The following is a 17291-nucleotide window of genomic DNA, read 5'->3' as shown; positions in this document are numbered from 1 at the left end:
AAGAAGCAGCATAAGATCACACACTTAAGTTTTAAAAATAAACACACAGTCCATAATGAGAAACACCTAATTTAAGAATGTTTATATAAGGAAGGAAGATCCAGGGTTGTTATTTGAAAACTCAAAATTAATCAACAGTATGATATAGCTGCTTAAAAAAAAAGCAATGCTATCTTAGGCTGAATTATTAAAGCATTTAGAGCAGATCTGGGAAAATTTTCTCTGCAAAGGGCCTGATAGTAAATATTTAAGTCTTTATAGACTACAGAGTTTTTGTCACAACTACTCAGTTCTGTCACTGTAGCATGAAAACAGCCAGAGAAAACATGTAAAGGAATGAGTGTGGCTGTGCACCAATAATACTTTATTTACAGAGATGAATTTGAATTTCATATCATTTTCAAATGTCATGAAATATTACTCTTTGAATTTTTAAAAACCATTTGAAGCCTCTGCTCTTCAGAAGGAATAAAGAGACAATGTAGGTGAGACATTAGAAATGTCCCTGCCTATGAAAGACCACCAGTGAAGGTTGCAGAAGGCCTGAGTCTGTAAGTCAGCTCTCTGGAAGCACAAATGCTGTCAGGAGTCACAGAGAGTGGGAGGGTGGAGTTGGCTCCAGGGTCTCAGAAACACCACTGTCCGCAGACCAATGCCTACCTACACCTCTGGGCTTAGAATGTGGCAGCACCTATGCTTTAGTTCCTGACATGAATCAAGAATGTATTAAAGATACTTGATTTAAAACAAAACAAAACAAAACAAAAACAAACAAAAAATAAAAACCATTTGAAAATGTAACCCCCCCCCCCGCCCGAAAAGTAAAAATCATTCTCAGCTTGTGGGCCATACAAAAACAGGTGGCAAGTGGATTGGGCTGGTAGGTCATAGTTTGCCGATCCTGATCTAGATCAGAAGACAATATACTCCGCCTAGGTCAAACATTCCTGGGTGAATGAGGGTCATTTACAAATTGAGCATTTCCCAAGGGTGACAAGGGTGGAGGGGCTAGACACATTTACTACATAGAAGAGAAAACTGAGGAGTATGATGGACTTTGAAAAATACTTGAAGGGCTGTCATGTGAATAGAAGATAATATACTCATGTCATTTTACAGACCAGCATGAGAGGAAGGTACAGGGAGGCAAATTTAACTCAGTGTAAGGAAGAATTTTCTATCAAACAGAGCCATTCCGTAATAAGATTGGTTACAGCTTAAGGTTGTTGTCGCACGACCATCTTTCAAGAATGTTGCTGAAGGATTCCCCCCCCCACCCCCACCCAGTGAATGGGCAGTGGGAATAAGTGAAAAATTCAGAAATGATACTAAGCAAATCTAACCTTCGAAGATCCTTAGAACCTCTTGATGAATATACTTCTTTATTTCTTCAAACGAAACCGCATCAGCCTAAAGGAGGGAATAAAAGTCTGTTAAACTACAGCATAGCACAAATGAATAAAGAATAGAAATATTGGGTTAGTGTGCATACTTGAAACTTCCATAGAGATACATTTATCAAGCAAAATGCTTTTGGCAATTGACTATATTGGGCAATAAGTATCTTTTGTTTTGATCAAATGCTGGAAAGAAGTTGAAGTGAATAATTGCTTTAAAAGCTGTGGGCTGAAATTATAACCAGTGATATCAACATGTATCCTATTAAATGAAGACACATGGCTTCATACAGTTAGGAAAGACATTTTATATTATTTTAGTTTATACAGTTAAAGAATCTGAACAGGGCTATCATGATGTTAGTAACCCAATCACAATTTAATTTTTAACCAATACTGGACACTGGCAAAGTCAATATCTAACTGATATTAGGTACCTTCAAAGGAAGAGAATCTGGAAGAGAACCCGAAGTATGTTGGGTTATTCTTTCAAATGTTTTACTCATGAATAAAACTTACTAAGTTTCACTCATTTCATGATAAAGTTTATCCTGTAATTTATACACTGCAAGGATATATGTATTAAGCAATTTTCTTTTCTTAACAGAAAATGATTGTGGAATCAGGTAAAAGAAAGTAGGTAAACGGTATGAGTTGAATTTTTAACCCCTTGACAAATAAATCTACATGCATTTGATGAATAATCTAACATTTATAATGGCAATGTTTTACTTGAGTATCTTGATATTTTTAAAAGGGTGTTGTTCTTTTTCATGATGGTTAGGATTTCAAAGTATTTTATTACTCTTTGTATTTGATGGTTATTATCCAGGGATATATGTGTGGCATTACAGACAACGTGATGCAGATTAGAGGTTGTGACAAAGAGAATGGTCCGTATTGCCAGCATCCACTTTGAGATGTACACATGAGCAAAGACTATAATGGGGTATGGTTAGATGAGAGGCTTGGAAGCTGTATGAAAAATCACCATGCAATGTGATTTTTAGATTGGAGCCTGGGCTCAACTCTTCTAAGTAATTAGATAGTGAGCCCTAATTTATAACAGTTCCTGTCTTCGTGGGTTCTCTATCATTCTTCACTGTAAAGTCCTCCATCCTGTTTTCACTCTGTGCGTGGATATGTGACAGTAATATTGTTGTGGGTTTTCCTAACATAATGCTGCTAGTTTATTGTAACAATAAACTCATTTAGAATGTATAAAAAAAAAGACGATGTGATGGACTCATAAAGTGGTGATTTCTGTAGGACAGAATAGCTCCAAGAATGCCCTATTTCTTTAGCTATTTTCACTGTGTATGGGACAAATGAACTTGAATTAATGCAACTAATACCAATCACTGACACAGCATCAAGACTTCAAGTTATACAGGCTTTACTCAAGCTGAGTTTAGGGAGAGTAGGTAAAAATAAAGAAGTGTGAAAACTGTGGGCATGCCTACTTAGCTCTGTACCTGGCATTGGTCAATTATCTGAGCAAAGTGTCTTTAACTGCCCTATTTCACTCCAGGACACTTCTTTCTTCCTGACATGGATATTTTCTTATTAAATTACTCTGCAGACTGGCCATCTACCACTCCTTCTGAGGATATTAATAAAGATATGGGCTTCCTTAACTAAATGCTCTTTCTCGGCCTAAGTGGTTTTTATAGAGTTCTAATATGAAACAGACATATGTGGTTTCTGCGGAGTGTAAGGAGACATTACAGACGGTATTTGAAAAGCATGGTTGGAGTCAGCCAGACCTGGGCCTGATCCACATAATAACTGTGATGTTGGGCAAGTCAACTCTCAGTTTCTGCATTTATAAAAGTGGGATGGAAAACACTCCTGTCCTTCCGGATTGGTTGTGAGGATCAAATGAATAGTAAGTGCTTAGCACCGGATCTGGTACATAAATTTAAATAAGTGACATCTATTGTTACCCTTACAGAGATTGGTTTAGTTTTATTTATTTAAAAAGCATTATCATTGCTTTCATTGCAAAATGGATATGGTTGGTTTAAGCCAGGAGCTCCTGAAGTTCTTGGTACCACTTACCGGCATACCAGGGATGCCTGGAGAGCCTGGAGGGCCTTGGTGGCCGGGGGATCCCATGGAGCCCTTGTTTCCTGGTGGCCCCATAGGTCCTATGGCCCCTTTCATCCCTGTAAGGCCTGGTTTTCCTCGTTCACCTTGTGGGCCTCTGTCTCCTGGAATTCCCTGATCACCCTGTTAAGGAAAAAATAAAGAATGATCTCTTCTAGAATCACATCAGCTGTGACTAAGAGCAAAGGTTCTGGATTCATATTGGCAGTTATTAGCTTTGGGTCCTTGGATATGTGACTTAAACTTCCTGTGCCCTCTCTTCACCCGTAAAATAGGGATATCAACAATACCCACTAAGTAGGGCGATGTTGAGAAATAAATGAATTAACACAAGTAAAGTGCTCAGAAAAACACCTGGCACCCTGGAAGGACGACATATATAAAAGTTAGTGACAATGTTAGGGGTAGTCAGTTGCCAATCTAGGGTGATGGCACTTTTGAAAGCCAATAGCTGCTGTCACTTCAGGCCTGGGTCTCCTTTTCAACAACAGAGGAAGATTGACAAGAGGATCTCTTCACTGAGATTTTTCACTTAGAAAAACTTGAGAACCTTCAAAACTTCTCCCAAATCATGTGCTCCCCCCACCCACCACCTTCCCCTATTTGGTCTTTATTAGACTCTTTGGGTTTGTCTTCTGTACTTGGGTTTCACATGCATATGCTTGTGTGTGCATGTTTGTGTGTGTGTGTGTGTACGTGTGCTCATTGTGTCCTAAATATATGCAACTCAGGAAGATAAGAAAGGAGAGCCTTTGAAAAGGTCACAGCAGGTGAAGAGGGGGTGGAGGGGAGGGTTGTCACTGAGATTACTTACCCAATAGCATAAATAAACTACAAGAGAATTTGTTGAGTAAGATGTCATAATAAATTAGGAATAAGATTATATTAGAGGTGCCTGAATCTGATACAAAGTTTCTTTAATGCTGTCTTCTATCCCGCAATGTGTTTACTACTGTATGTGTTTGCACAATAGAGGATTGGGGGATGGGGTGGGGGGAGACATATCATGGCAGGTGTTTCAGTTATAGATTTTTAAATATTAAGTTGTACAATTCTGGGAGGTGATGTTCATACCTAATATAATAAAATAGTGCTAGAAGCTTTCCTGTATGTCATTGTATTATTCTTTTATTTGTGACTACTCTACAAAAAGACAAACTCTATTTCTTTTGTTTAAAAAAAATCCTGGAAATAAATAAACATATTACAGAGATCTATGTGATCATGGAATATGACATATAAAGAATGAAACATATAAAGAAGCCATGTAGAAAGTAAACAGATGGACCTAATGTCAATGCTACTATCTTAGTTATAAAAATGTATCTGCATAAGGGTATGTTGACCTGGCTCACATTTGGAGAAATTTCTGAGATGACTAGAAAAAACATTAGGATACTTTCATAATGATGACTATTCTGATCATGTGCAAAATAAACACAATATTTAGCATATTAAAATTATTTTATGTTAGGTACAAAGGTGTTCATTATAGTGATGTTTACTGAAACTGGAAAGAACCTAAATGCCCCTAAAAAGGGGACTACGTAAGTGAATATTCAAGCAGTAGAATAACATATAGCTATTAAAAGATAGATATGGATCTGTATTTACTGACAGGGAAAGATGGCCATTATATATTGTTAGGTGCAAAAAGTCATTTACAAAACAGTATGAACCCATTTTTGGAAAAGTAATATTTATTTATATTGATACATATATGTGTTTATTATGTACAAGAGTGAGTGAGATGGAAATATGCCCAAACTATCACAGTGCTTGTCTCTGTGTAGTGGAATAAGGTAGATTTTTAAAATTTCTTTTTAAATTTATATTATTGGTATTTTAATATTTCCCCTAGTTATCATGAATTACTTGTGTAATAATAAATAAAAACTAGTAAACTAGACACCAATAAACAAACACGCATGTGCCCCCCCCCCAATAGCAGCTCTTAATAGAATTACACTGAGTGGCCATGCTTGAGTAACCCATTGTAGTGGCATGACTCCAATCCACTAGAAAATGCTAAGGTTCATTAAAGAGAATAATGAATGGGAAGTTGGAATAACAATATCAACAACCCAAACAATTCAAATAAAAGCATGTAACATAATTACATTACTAGTAACCTCATTAAATATTTGGTTCCCTTTTCCAGTTCTCTACCCTCTCATACCACCTTTCTTCCTCTATGTAGTATTCCTCTAAGTAAGTATTCTCAACTGGGGCAATTTGGCTCCTCAGGAGGCATTTGGCAATGTCTGGAGGCACTTTTGGTTGCCACACTTGGAGGGATGATGATGCTACTGCATCTAGTGGACAGAGGCCAGGGATGCTGCTAAGCATTCTACAGTGCACGGGACAACTAACCACAACAAAGAATTATCTGCTCCCAAACACCAACAGTGCTGAAGTTGGGAAAGCCTACTCTAGGTAAAAAGAACAAGGGTGATAGTTACAGCTGCAATATGTGTCTGAGACAGGAGGATGATGAAGCCTTTCCAAACTGGAATAGCAATGTAGACTTAGCTGTGAACAAAAGCCAGCCATGCAAGTGTGCCTGCCATATGACCTGCTTCTGGGTCTTTCAATTGTCACGTTTTGAGGCTAGTAGAGATCTTGGATCACAGATACCCTATTCTTTTCCTGTTGGGAAATTCATGGAGGTCCACATACATAACTGTGTTACCCAAACATTCAGTTGTAACAGACAGACTGAATAACAACCACAATAGTAATTTACATACGCGTTCTCCTTTAGGGCCTCTATCTCCAGGCTTGCCCATGATGCCCTGAAAAACAGATGTCAGCACTAAAAATCACTGCTTGTTGAGATTTTTCATCAATCTGATTGATCTAAATTATGGTAGTTATTTTGGAGACAGTTACATTAGAGTTTTTATTTTAAATGGTATTTTCGTACCTGAGCACCTGGTAATCCATCTTTTCCATTTAATCCCTATAAAGATAAAAAATGATTAATATTTCTTTTTTTGCATTTAATAATTATATTTATTGCATGAGTTCAATGTGTTACTGAATCTAAATGAAATTACTGAAGCACGCCAGTTCACTTTGGATTTTATCAAGATGGCACTCTGAGTCTACCTTCTCCTTTTTTTTTTCCTTTTTGTCTTTTTTTGTGTCCAGCAACGGACCGCAACCCTCAGTGTCACACCCGTACCCGACCGGGACCGGCAACGGGATCGCAACCCTCGGTGCTGCGCCCGCCCCTCGCTCAGCCAGTGAGCGGGAACCGGTCTGTATGTGGGATCCGAACCCTCGGCGGGAGCGCCTCCGCGCTCTCAAGCGGCGCACTGTAGCAGTGCGCCACCGGGCCGGCCCTACCTTCTCCTTTTTATTAATATATAGGTAGGACAGAAAAATACATTTCAAAGCAAACAAATACAAAATAAGATAGCAAATAATGAATTGGAATGGCAAATGAAAGTTTTTTGAATCAGAATTTGTAGTTGCATAGCCTATACACTGTGTTAGGGATTATTCTAATAGGACTTTAAACCTATAAACTCAATACCTAAGAATTTAAAATAAACAAATTAAAAAATATGAAATGTAACAAATTGGCACATTGATTAATATTTCTAATTCTGTATTAGCATAGTTAAACACACAAAAAGGGTAAAGTACCAAGGACAGTTCCTTAATCATATTTCTACTGAGATCTTGGTGAGGCAATGTGGTGAAGTGGAAAACAAAATCAATAGAATTAGACAGCTCTGAGTTTGAATTCTGACTCTGTCACTTACTAGTTCTATTGACCTTGCTTGGCAATTTACTTAGTCTCAATATCATCAGCTTCCACACTTATAAAGTAAGGAAAATAATAACGGCCTGAAAACTAAAGATTAAGTGATATAACCTGCAAAATGGCATAGCTCATTGTAGATAGTCAACAAAGGTTATTTCCCTTACTTATTCTCTTATTAGGTACATCCTGAGGAGTGAGAAGGTGCCCCAAGGTACCAGGTGGCTGGCGTATGGCATTTTTTGTTATTTTCTAACAAGTTTTCCAGCACAGAGACTCATTCTCAGTAAACGGCCTCAGTTGCTGCTGGGGAAATTTCGTGACATGGCTAGAGCACGGTCCTACTGTGAAATAAACTGTCAGCTGGAGAACAACGGTTATTTTTCAGTTGGAAAATATGAAAGAAAAGCAAGACATCTGTAATCACAGTTTTTGAGAGTATTAAATAGTAACTTTTTATTAGAAAACTTGAAGTTTCCAGAACTTTAAAAGGCAGTTCTGAAAGAGGTAATAAAGCCTAGTCCTGCTTGGAGATTTATAAGACTGGGAGAACTATTGGCTGGGAGATATAAGGTGGAAAAGTACTTGGGGTCAAATCAAATACCTAGGGTCCAACAGCAGATTTTTTTTTTTTTTTGAGATTGATTCGAAGAGGGAGATCAAGGTGAGGAATATGATTTCTATGCCAGCAGGCAATTGCATGGACATGCTCCTCTGAAAAGCCTAAGAGATTTTATTGTGCTGGCATGGACTCTATGAAGATGGAACTGCAGACAACTGCATGTTTTCACTGCTGTAAATTACACTGAAATCTGTCACAGCTGATAACCCAACCATAGTCCCCCAACCTCTCTGAAACATCCTGGGAATTATTGAGAGTACTTTAACTAAGAACATGTTACCTGAAGTGTATGGTTCAAAGAATTTATTGCATCCAAGAACACAAGCAACAAAGATACAGCTGGCTAAGGAGGGGATGTGAAGGAAACAGCTGTGTCACTTGAATAAAAGAAGATAGATCTAGTGTAAAAACGTAATTCATGTTTTTGGTAACAATATAAGAAAAGAAACAATTCTGTAAACTTTTTCTGGTCTCTAGTAATTCATCAAAGACTATTACGGGTGTTTTCTTAGGAAACGGAAGTGTTATTTTCTATCTATAGGGGATAGAAAATTCCTGAAATATTTACAACTCATGTGTTTGTCCCTCTCTCCCCTTCTCTCACCTGTCTGGTAGAACCTCATTCCTGGGGTATAACCAGCTTTCTCCCTGCCCCATGCCTGCATCTGAGCAGCTGTCTGGTTGCAGAAAACCATGTATTTTTGCTCACTTGTTCCAACCTAAAAGTATGACAGCAGATTGCAAGCAGCCCCTCAGCATCACCAGGCCATTCTTCTATATAACCCAATGTGACAATTTCCCTTTCCTTCTCTCCAGAAGTACTCTCGTACCCACTTGCCTGTCTCTTCAAACCTCCAGCATCACCTTCCCACTACTCAGGCTTAGCTGAAGACCTCGATTCTTTTTTCACTAAGAAAATAAACAAGAGAACCTCCATCCCCCCACCTTCCCTCCACCAGACCCATCAACCTACATGCATTTATACCCCAACTTCTGCACTGCCCCCCATGCCCCTGTGTTATTAAGAAGGATGAACTGCCCCTGTTCCTAGGTAAGACCAATTTCCACTTGTGAGTGGAATACCAGTCCTCCCCTTTTGCTCGAAGTCATCTCCACTCTCTTGTATCATCAAAATTTCCCCTTTCAACTGGATCATTCCTATTAGGATATTAACATGCTGTCATCTCTCCCACCAATGACCTCCACATTTCTAAATCCAGTGAAGAATAATCAGCTCTTACGCTACTTATTTGTATGTTTATCATGCCTTCTCTTAAAACACTTAGTTCACTCAACATTCGGGAAACCTCATTTTCCTGGTTTTCTTCGTATCTCATTGGCTGTCAGCTCTTACGCTACTTATTTGTATGTTTATCATGCCTTCTCTTAAAACACTTAGTTCACTCGACATTCGGGAAACCTCATTTTCCTGGTTTTCTTCGTATCTCATTGGCTGCGCCTTCTCAGCCTTCTTCTTTGCTGGGTCCTGTTCCCAACAGTTGAAGTGCTGTCTTGCCTTCCTACCCACTGTGACTCCACTTTATCCAGGCTTGGTTTAAATACCCAAATCAGTCTCTCAATGCTGGCCTCTCCATTATTTCCAGATGCGTCTATCCACTGCATACTTGACATTTCCACTTGAATATCTACTAGTGCTTCAACATGAACATGTTCAAGACAGAAAACACTTGGTTCTCCCTCCCAAACCCAGTCTTCCCTATTTCACCAACCAGCAGCACTCACAATGTTGCTCAAAGCACAGCTTTGATTGGTCTCTTCCCACACACTTCACATCCAGTCTACGAGCAAGTCTTGTTAGCTCTCCCTTCAACGTACATCCTAAACGCCCCAACTCACAACCTCCCTGTTCCCACCATCATGATTTCTCATGGAGATTATGGCAATGCTTCCTTACTGTTCTGTCTGCTTCTATCCCGCTCCCTACAGTCTACTCTTCACACAGTAGTCAGAGTGATCCTTAAAATGTGGTCTGATCATTTTCATTCCCTGCTACAAAAGCTCTAATATGTTTCCATCATATTTCAAATGAAATACAAACTCATTCCAAGGCTTAGAAGTTCCTCGTCATCTGGCCACTGCTTACATCTCCCCCAGTAACTATCTCACTCTTCTTTTGCCTAGTTCATTCTTGACTTCATGCCTTTTGCTGTCCCTTGATCTCACCAGGCTCACTCCTCTACTAGCTGTTTCTTTTTCCTGAAACAATGTTCTCCCTGACCTCCCTATGGTTTGATCTCTCACTTCACTCAAGTTTCTGCTCAAATGCAGGTCTTTTCTGACCACCCTGTTTTAATGATACCCTAGCACTTCACTCCACTTAGATCTTCCACCTGAAATTGTGTGTGTGTGTATGTGTGTGTGTGTGTATATGTGTTTGTTTGTTTGCTTGGGGCCTGTGTTCCTATACTGGAGTGCAAACCCCATGAGCTGTTAGCACCTAGGACAGTACTAGCAAGTAGTAGGTGCTCAAGAAATATTTGTTGAATAAACAACTTGCTTTTTGCAAAACCCAATGGGAAGCTTTTACAAAATGCCTTGCAGGGGTTGGGGATGGGGAGTTGGTAAGGGGAGGTGAGTGCAAGGCAGGGAATGAAACTAATATTTGCTGAGCACAACCTGTGGCCAGGCACAAGAAATGCTTTTCAAATTTCATGTCACTTAAGTGACTCATAAAACTCTTTGAGTCATAATTCAGACCCAGATCTTCCTGATTCTAAATTGCATACGCTTTCCAGTTTTGTCATATTGTCTTCTCTGGTGAGATAGTGGCCAGGGAAAGCACCACCCCTGAAGGTTTCCCAGAGGTGCTAAGCCAGCATCAAGAGCTGTGTGCTGCTTGTTCGCCTTCATTCTTCCCCTCCTCCTAGCAGTGCCCTCATAGTGTTCCCATGCATGTTACAGCAAATCAACAAGCAAAGGGGGCAGCAACCTTCTATAAAGAATAAACCTGAGAGCAGGGTAGGTCTTATTCATCTTTACACCCCTCCCTCAGGGCCCAGCACATCCTCAGCCAACAGCAGGGACTAGATGAATACATGATGAATTGAATTAGTAGGAATGATTGTTACCATGTCACCTCAATACTATATATATCACTAGCCAAGAGCTCTTTTAGGACACAAGGGGATGATACACTTAGCAGCAGTAATTTATGAGAGTGTAAGAACAAGGCTCATATGTAAGAGTGAATTTGAGAAAATAGCTTCTTTTTCAGGCTTTAGCTTAACATACAAGTGTTATATCTGAATCTTTGGTTGCTTTGAATTTTAGGATGTGACAGGCCATTTTATTTTTTAACTCTACTGAGAGCATTAGACTTAAGAGATAATAAGTCTAATTTCCTGGCTCTTAAAACAAAAATTTCACCTTTCTTTCGCCCTTGTTTAAGACATAAAGATACCACATAGAGGTCTAGGAAAGTCAGTGAGAACCTAAAAAACCCATTCATGGAATCTGCTCTTCCTTGGAAACTTTTTATTCAAATCTTGGAATTTCTGAGGAGACAGGTGAATAGGTAATGTTTAGAACATTTCTGAAAGTGGCAAATTTTAAATAGCGAAAAGTACTTACTGGTTTTCCTGAAGGTCCTTCTGGTCCAGGGAAACCTATATCTCCAACAGGTCCTCTCTCGCCCTATAAACATGTCCACAGAAAAAATTAATTGCCATGAAATGCTTCAAGCTGCACGTAAGTACAACACAAGTACAACCATTGTGAAGGTAACTGGTAACTCACCGGTTCCCCTGGAACTCCTGGAGGCCCTGGGGCACCAGGTTTTCCCTGGTGAACAAATTGAAGAGAAAAGTTAGAAGCCAAATTACTGAATGATGCCATGTGCTTCTCCCCATCCCATGAGTTTGAAATGCTATCAGGGCTGTGGCTCTCTAAATTAAAATGGCATTCCTTATGTGACAGAGTCCAGGGGACACATACTCAGCTCTGCACATCATAAGGTACAGGCTGGAGGGCAGTTCTTTGAAAGTACTATCATGATTTGTAAGAATGAATATGCTAATAATAAATAAAAATTTGAAAAGAAAAAAAAAGAAAGTCCATTTGGGTGAATGGTGGAGGGTTGGGAGGGAAGAATCTTTTTGAAAATACAAAACCAATGTATTCTCATTATTGGAAACCCTTCTCATGCCTATTTTCCTGGCAGCTCTTCTTTACCTTAGTGGGAGGAAGGACACAGAGGGTCAAAGAAGTTCTTCCTAGGCTTTGAATTTCACAAGACAGTTTTTAAGTTCATAGGAAAATGGACTGAAAAAAAGCATGTTTGTTTGAAATGCCGTGTTTTGTTGAAAGGGAAAGGAAAAGATTGGTTTGTCCCAATACACCATGTCCTGGACTGGAAGACTGACAACAGGGAGGTCCTGCAGCAGAGCGACCACAGGGAGTGATGAGAGAGGACGACGGTCCAGCAGAGGCTGGAAGTGGAGGAGTGGCAACGTGTACTGCCCAGGTTGCCTAGAGAGGGAGCCTCCTACACCTCAGGCCCAACGTGGCTGGGAGAGACAGACAACGTGAGGACAGAAGGTAAGCGTGGGATTGAGGCCTTAGAAACCCCACTAGGTTTTGGAAGAATATGAAAAGGAAGGGGCTTTTCCCACTTGCTGTTTAGAATTCTGGATGAGATCCCCTCACAGCTACAGATATGGCTGAGCGGTGAAGCCAGGCAGACACAGGCCCAAGATCATCCCTGGCCCTCCCCAGCTGTGTGCAGGCAGGAGCTCCTAAAGTTCCTGTGGCCTGAGTTGGGGGCTACATTACAGCCAATACAGCCAAGAAGGCCAATGTCCAAAAGGGTCTTGGTGTGGGACATGGAGGGTAGGGAGTGCTCAGGCCTTGAGATCTGGGACAAAGGGATCAGGGACACTGATGGAAGGCAGCAGCAATCCCAAAGGTCAGGAAGTACCAGCATAGAACTCAGAGAACCTGGGGTGGGGGGGATAGTGGTGGAAGAAGGGATGCGGGGGGGACACATGCTGGCCGGAGTCCCCACCCAGGGCCAGCACTTACAGACACTTCCTCCTGCACACCCACATGCCATCCTGGGAGAAAGGGGAGGAAGACACTCTAGAGAAATCCCTGGATAGCCCTGAATTAGGGGAAGGGACAGATGGGCCTGTTCTAGGAAGAGGAGGATTGGGTTTCCTTGGTGCCCAGCTGAGTGACCATGACGTGTCTGTGTGTGCAGGCCCCGTCCTTGCTTCAGCCAGAACAATTACCTTTCCCTGTCCCTGCTTCAACCAGAACAATCACCTCAAAAAAAAAAAAATGTTTTTATTGTGGTAAAATATACATAGCATAAAGTTTACCATTTTAATCAGGCTTAAGTGTGCAATTCAATGGCACTAAGTACATTCCCACTGTCATGTAATCATCACTGCTATCCATATCCAGAATCTTCTAACTATTTTATTTTCTGAGTAAGATCCAGCAATAAAAAATCAAGGTATAGTTTTACAAAGTTGCATATTTTCAGTATGTAAAATTTTCACCCCTTCCTATTTCTGTAATTGTCAGTTAATGCTGTTACTTATGAGATATGAAAACTGCTTTTTAAGTAAATGTGTCAGATCTTAGATATTTAAATAAATGGCAGGCTAGCCCCTTATTTCCATAATGCTGCATCCTTCAAAAATATCATTGGAATTCATCATGTGTATTGCCTTTTGAGAGTGTTGCACATCTTTGAAATACTTTTTCTTTGAAGATATACTTAATTTAGGGTAACAACAAAGAAGTAATTTATAGTCACACCTGGGTGAATACAGCGGGAAATTAAGCTTCATTATATCACATGGAAACATAAACAGGATGTGAATATAAGGGGGACAGGGTGTAAGGGTACCCTGAGGGCAGTTCCAGAAACACAGTTCCAAATCCGTCGCTAGGAATGGGAGTGGAGTGGGGTGGGGGAGTAGGGAGGGAATGGGATTAAGTGTGTCGTCAACTCTCAGGAAGAATACTTCTTTTATAAAAAATTCTGAAGTGCTTGCTAAAGAAAATGCTTTCATATTACTTTTACAATCATACAAATATTCAACTTGATCTAGAACAGCTAAATAGGGGGCTGCCAATCCTCTATAAAGGATACAGATTATGGATGGGGTTTTATTTCTTGTTATTAGATTTAGTAGTTAAATGGAGTGAAGCAGAGTGGCTGTTGGTACTTTAAGGGATGGGGTGGTGGCAGATGGCAGTGGGTGACGGTCCTTGGAGCTTTGGGTGGTGTTGGGTGTCAGCAGATGTCAGTGGGTGGTGGTGGGTGGTGATGATAGGGCCCTTTCTTGTCTTTCTCCTGTTCCTATGATTCAAGCACATGGCTCTCATTGACTTTCCTGTAATGTTATCCTGGACTTGCCCTGCAGGGGCACCTAGTGAGAGGATAAATGGTCTCTTATTCATAAAGCATGACCACAAAATTTTAATTACAGCATCATGAATGAAGACCAGAATGATCCCTAGGGCTCAGAGAGATGATTTCCACCTTTCCCGGAGCTCTTTCTATTCATTTGAAAAGACCTTGATGAGATTAAAACATTTGACACCAGAGAGCAACAAAAATGATTGAGAGGATTGAAGGGCTAGTTTACGAGGAAACATTAGTGGCAATAAAGCTCTGCTAATAACACTGGGCTAAGGGATAACTCAGGCAGATTGCAGCTTAATACAAGGAACGTGAAGTACATGCCCGAGGAGGAGAACTCTGCCTTTTGGAGACTGAGAAACCTTGAAATATGACAAGAATAGAGAACAAAACAAGCTTTTCAAAGCTGTGCTCATACACAGTGTTAATATTTAGTTAAAGGTAACCGGGTTTCTTCTTTCTCCTGTGAAAGTGACTTGAGAAGAGGGGAAAAAAAAAGACAAAGACAGAAAAATAAGAAAATGCTGCAAATAAAGAATGAAGCATTCTTGAGGTGGGAGAGGGACAGGTGGTTTTATATTTTTAAAGTGGAGATTTCAGGAACCTGATGTCATAGAAGTTATGGTGTGCTCCTCAGACCTACTTGATCCCTGGCCATAGGTTTATCGTGGTATAGAACATTTTACCTGTGAAAATAATGTGAGACAATCTGAACTCACCGATATCCCAGCTATTCCTGGGGGACCTGCTGGGCCTCGATCTCCCTGTTGGGAAAAAAAAAAAAATTGCTACTTACAATGATATCTATAAAATCTTTACTTATAAAATTAATGCTCAAATAATAATTTGGATTTGGTGAAGCTTTTCTTTGCATCTGATAAGTGTTATCAATATTAGCTGGTGTGATGCTACAGGGTGGATGGGATAATAACAAATTGAATAGCCAATTTAACCTGTTGTAGCTCCCCCCCCCATAAAGCCAAAGTAAATAATAGTCTTCATAAAAATAATAATTTTTGTTACAATTTCTGAGACCTATTTTTAATAGACCTATTTTAAAAATTATTCAATATTTTTGTTTCACACATGCAAAAGATCGTCACTATTACTTGAAAGACTAACATGTTGAGTGTTTTCTGAAAAGCTTTTCCCATACTTGTCTCATTGAAAGTAGGGTTAGAATAAAAAGATCTAGAACCAAGGATTTGTAGTTCTCCTCATTTGACCAGTTAGAAGATCTCTTAAATTGCTCTGGACAACAGAGTGACTCAACTCCTCAAGAGGCAATGTGGTATTTTAGATAAAACTTACAATGCTAAAAACACTAATGATTATATATTGGATAATAAAATGGCAAATCTTGTTGAGCAGACTTGCATTAAACAAAACTTCATAACTTCACTCAGGGATATAAAAGAAAACTTGATTTAATAAATGAAATATGTTTTGTTCTTGGAAGGTAAGATGACATTGTAAAGGTGTCATTGCTACCCAAACTAATTTATAAATTTAATGCAATTCTTACAAAATTACAGTTTAATCAAATGATGTTAAAGTTCACTTGGGATAATAAATGAATAAGAGGATAAAAGAAAAAAATTTATGAAGGAATAATAAAGAGATACTAGCAATACCAATATTTAAACAGGTAATAAAGCTATAATAATTAGAATAATGTAATATTGGCATAGATCAAGCAGTATATCAATACAATATAACATAAATCTCAGAAATAGACCAACATTTATAAAAAGATGTATTATTCAACAAATAGCATTCATATTTGGATAATTTCTTTGAAAAAGTTTGATTTCTCTCCTTATGTCATTTAAATTATATATGGATTTATGTAAAAATAAAATAATACGAACTATAAAGGAGCTATCTGATCTTGGTTGAAAATGAAAGTAAAAGTCATTTTGTACATAAAAGCAAAGCAAGAAATCATAAAGAAAAATACTTTTAGATTTGATTAAATCTATAAGATAAACATAGAAATGAAAGGCAAAGACCAAGTAGGATAAAAACTGCAACATATAAAATAGAATTAATATCTTTAACATATAAAGCATAGCCACTGTCAAAAAGGAAAAAAACTAAAAAAAAAAAAAAAGGGCAAAAAACATAAACAGATAATTCTCATGAGTTTCACTCAGTTCATTTTAAATTATGGAATTTTCACTCTTGAAATGGACATCCTGGAACTTTTCACTCAGTGGGAGCATTTGCATATATGATAAAGATTAATGTTAAGAGAACTTCCCTCTGACAAGATAGTCCCCTTCCAGTACACAGGTTTCTCATTTCCTTGAACCACTCTCCTCTGAGGATCTAGCCTCTTATTCTCATAGTTACACCTGACATCTTGTCAATAAAAATATCTGCACCCCCTCCATAATATCAATTCCATGCATTCCAACTCAGACCACTATTTCCCATCATTCTAACTCACTCCCTTGAGTACTGCCAGGTGAATGTCCCCCCAAGCTCATGTTGGAACTTAACCCCCAATATGGTGGTGGAAGGTGGGGCCATTAAGAGGTGATTGGATCATGATGACTGTGCCCTCATGAATGGACCGATCTGTTCACGGGGTAATGGGTTGATGGTTTAATGGGCTGTCACGGGTGTGGTTCTGATGGCTCTATGAGGAGAGCAAGTGAGAAGGCTAGCCCTCTTGCTTGGGCTATTGTTCATTATGTGACACCCTGCACTTCCACAAGACCTAGTCGAGAGTTTCCATCAGAAGGCCCTCACCAGATGTGCTCCCTGGACTTGCCAGCCTCTGAAACTGTAAGAAATAAATTTCATTTTCTCCTAAATTACTCAGCTTCAGGTATTCTGTTATAAGCAACAAAAAAAGGACTAATACGGGCCGGCCCGGTGGCGGACTGCTACAGTGCGCCGATTGAGAGCGCGGTGGCGCTCCCGCCGAGGGTTTGGATCCCACATACAGACCAGTTCCCGCTCACTGGCTGAGCGAGGTGCGGGTGCAAA

At 39.4% G+C, this 17291-nt stretch overlaps 1 protein-coding gene across 1 annotated transcript in view; it reads right to left on the bottom strand.

The window, feature by feature from the left end:
• COL19A1 (collagen, type XIX, alpha 1) overlaps positions 1-17291 on the bottom strand; it is an 80262-nt gene that overhangs the window by 15857 nt on the left and 47114 nt on the right. Inside the window, exons 25-31 of the mRNA XM_008582985.1 lie at positions 15014-15058; positions 11657-11701; positions 11492-11554; positions 6433-6468; positions 6257-6301; positions 3459-3629; positions 1344-1410 (exon numbers count right to left, since the gene is read on the bottom strand). Of these exons, the coding sequence (XP_008581207.1) occupies positions 1344-1410; positions 3459-3629; positions 6257-6301; positions 6433-6468; positions 11492-11554; positions 11657-11701; positions 15014-15058 (472 nt within the window). The remainder of the gene's footprint in view (positions 1-1343; positions 1411-3458; positions 3630-6256; positions 6302-6432; positions 6469-11491; positions 11555-11656; positions 11702-15013; positions 15059-17291) is intronic.

This window comes from Galeopterus variegatus, unplaced genomic scaffold (assembly GCF_000696425.1).
Source record: "Galeopterus variegatus unplaced genomic scaffold, G_variegatus-3.0.2 Scaffold2786, whole genome shotgun sequence".
NCBI classification, from domain to species: Eukaryota; Metazoa; Chordata; class Mammalia; order Dermoptera; family Cynocephalidae; genus Galeopterus; species Galeopterus variegatus.
The sequence above is the reverse complement of the archived record's forward strand: the minus strand, read 5'-3'. Positions and strand labels throughout refer to the sequence as shown.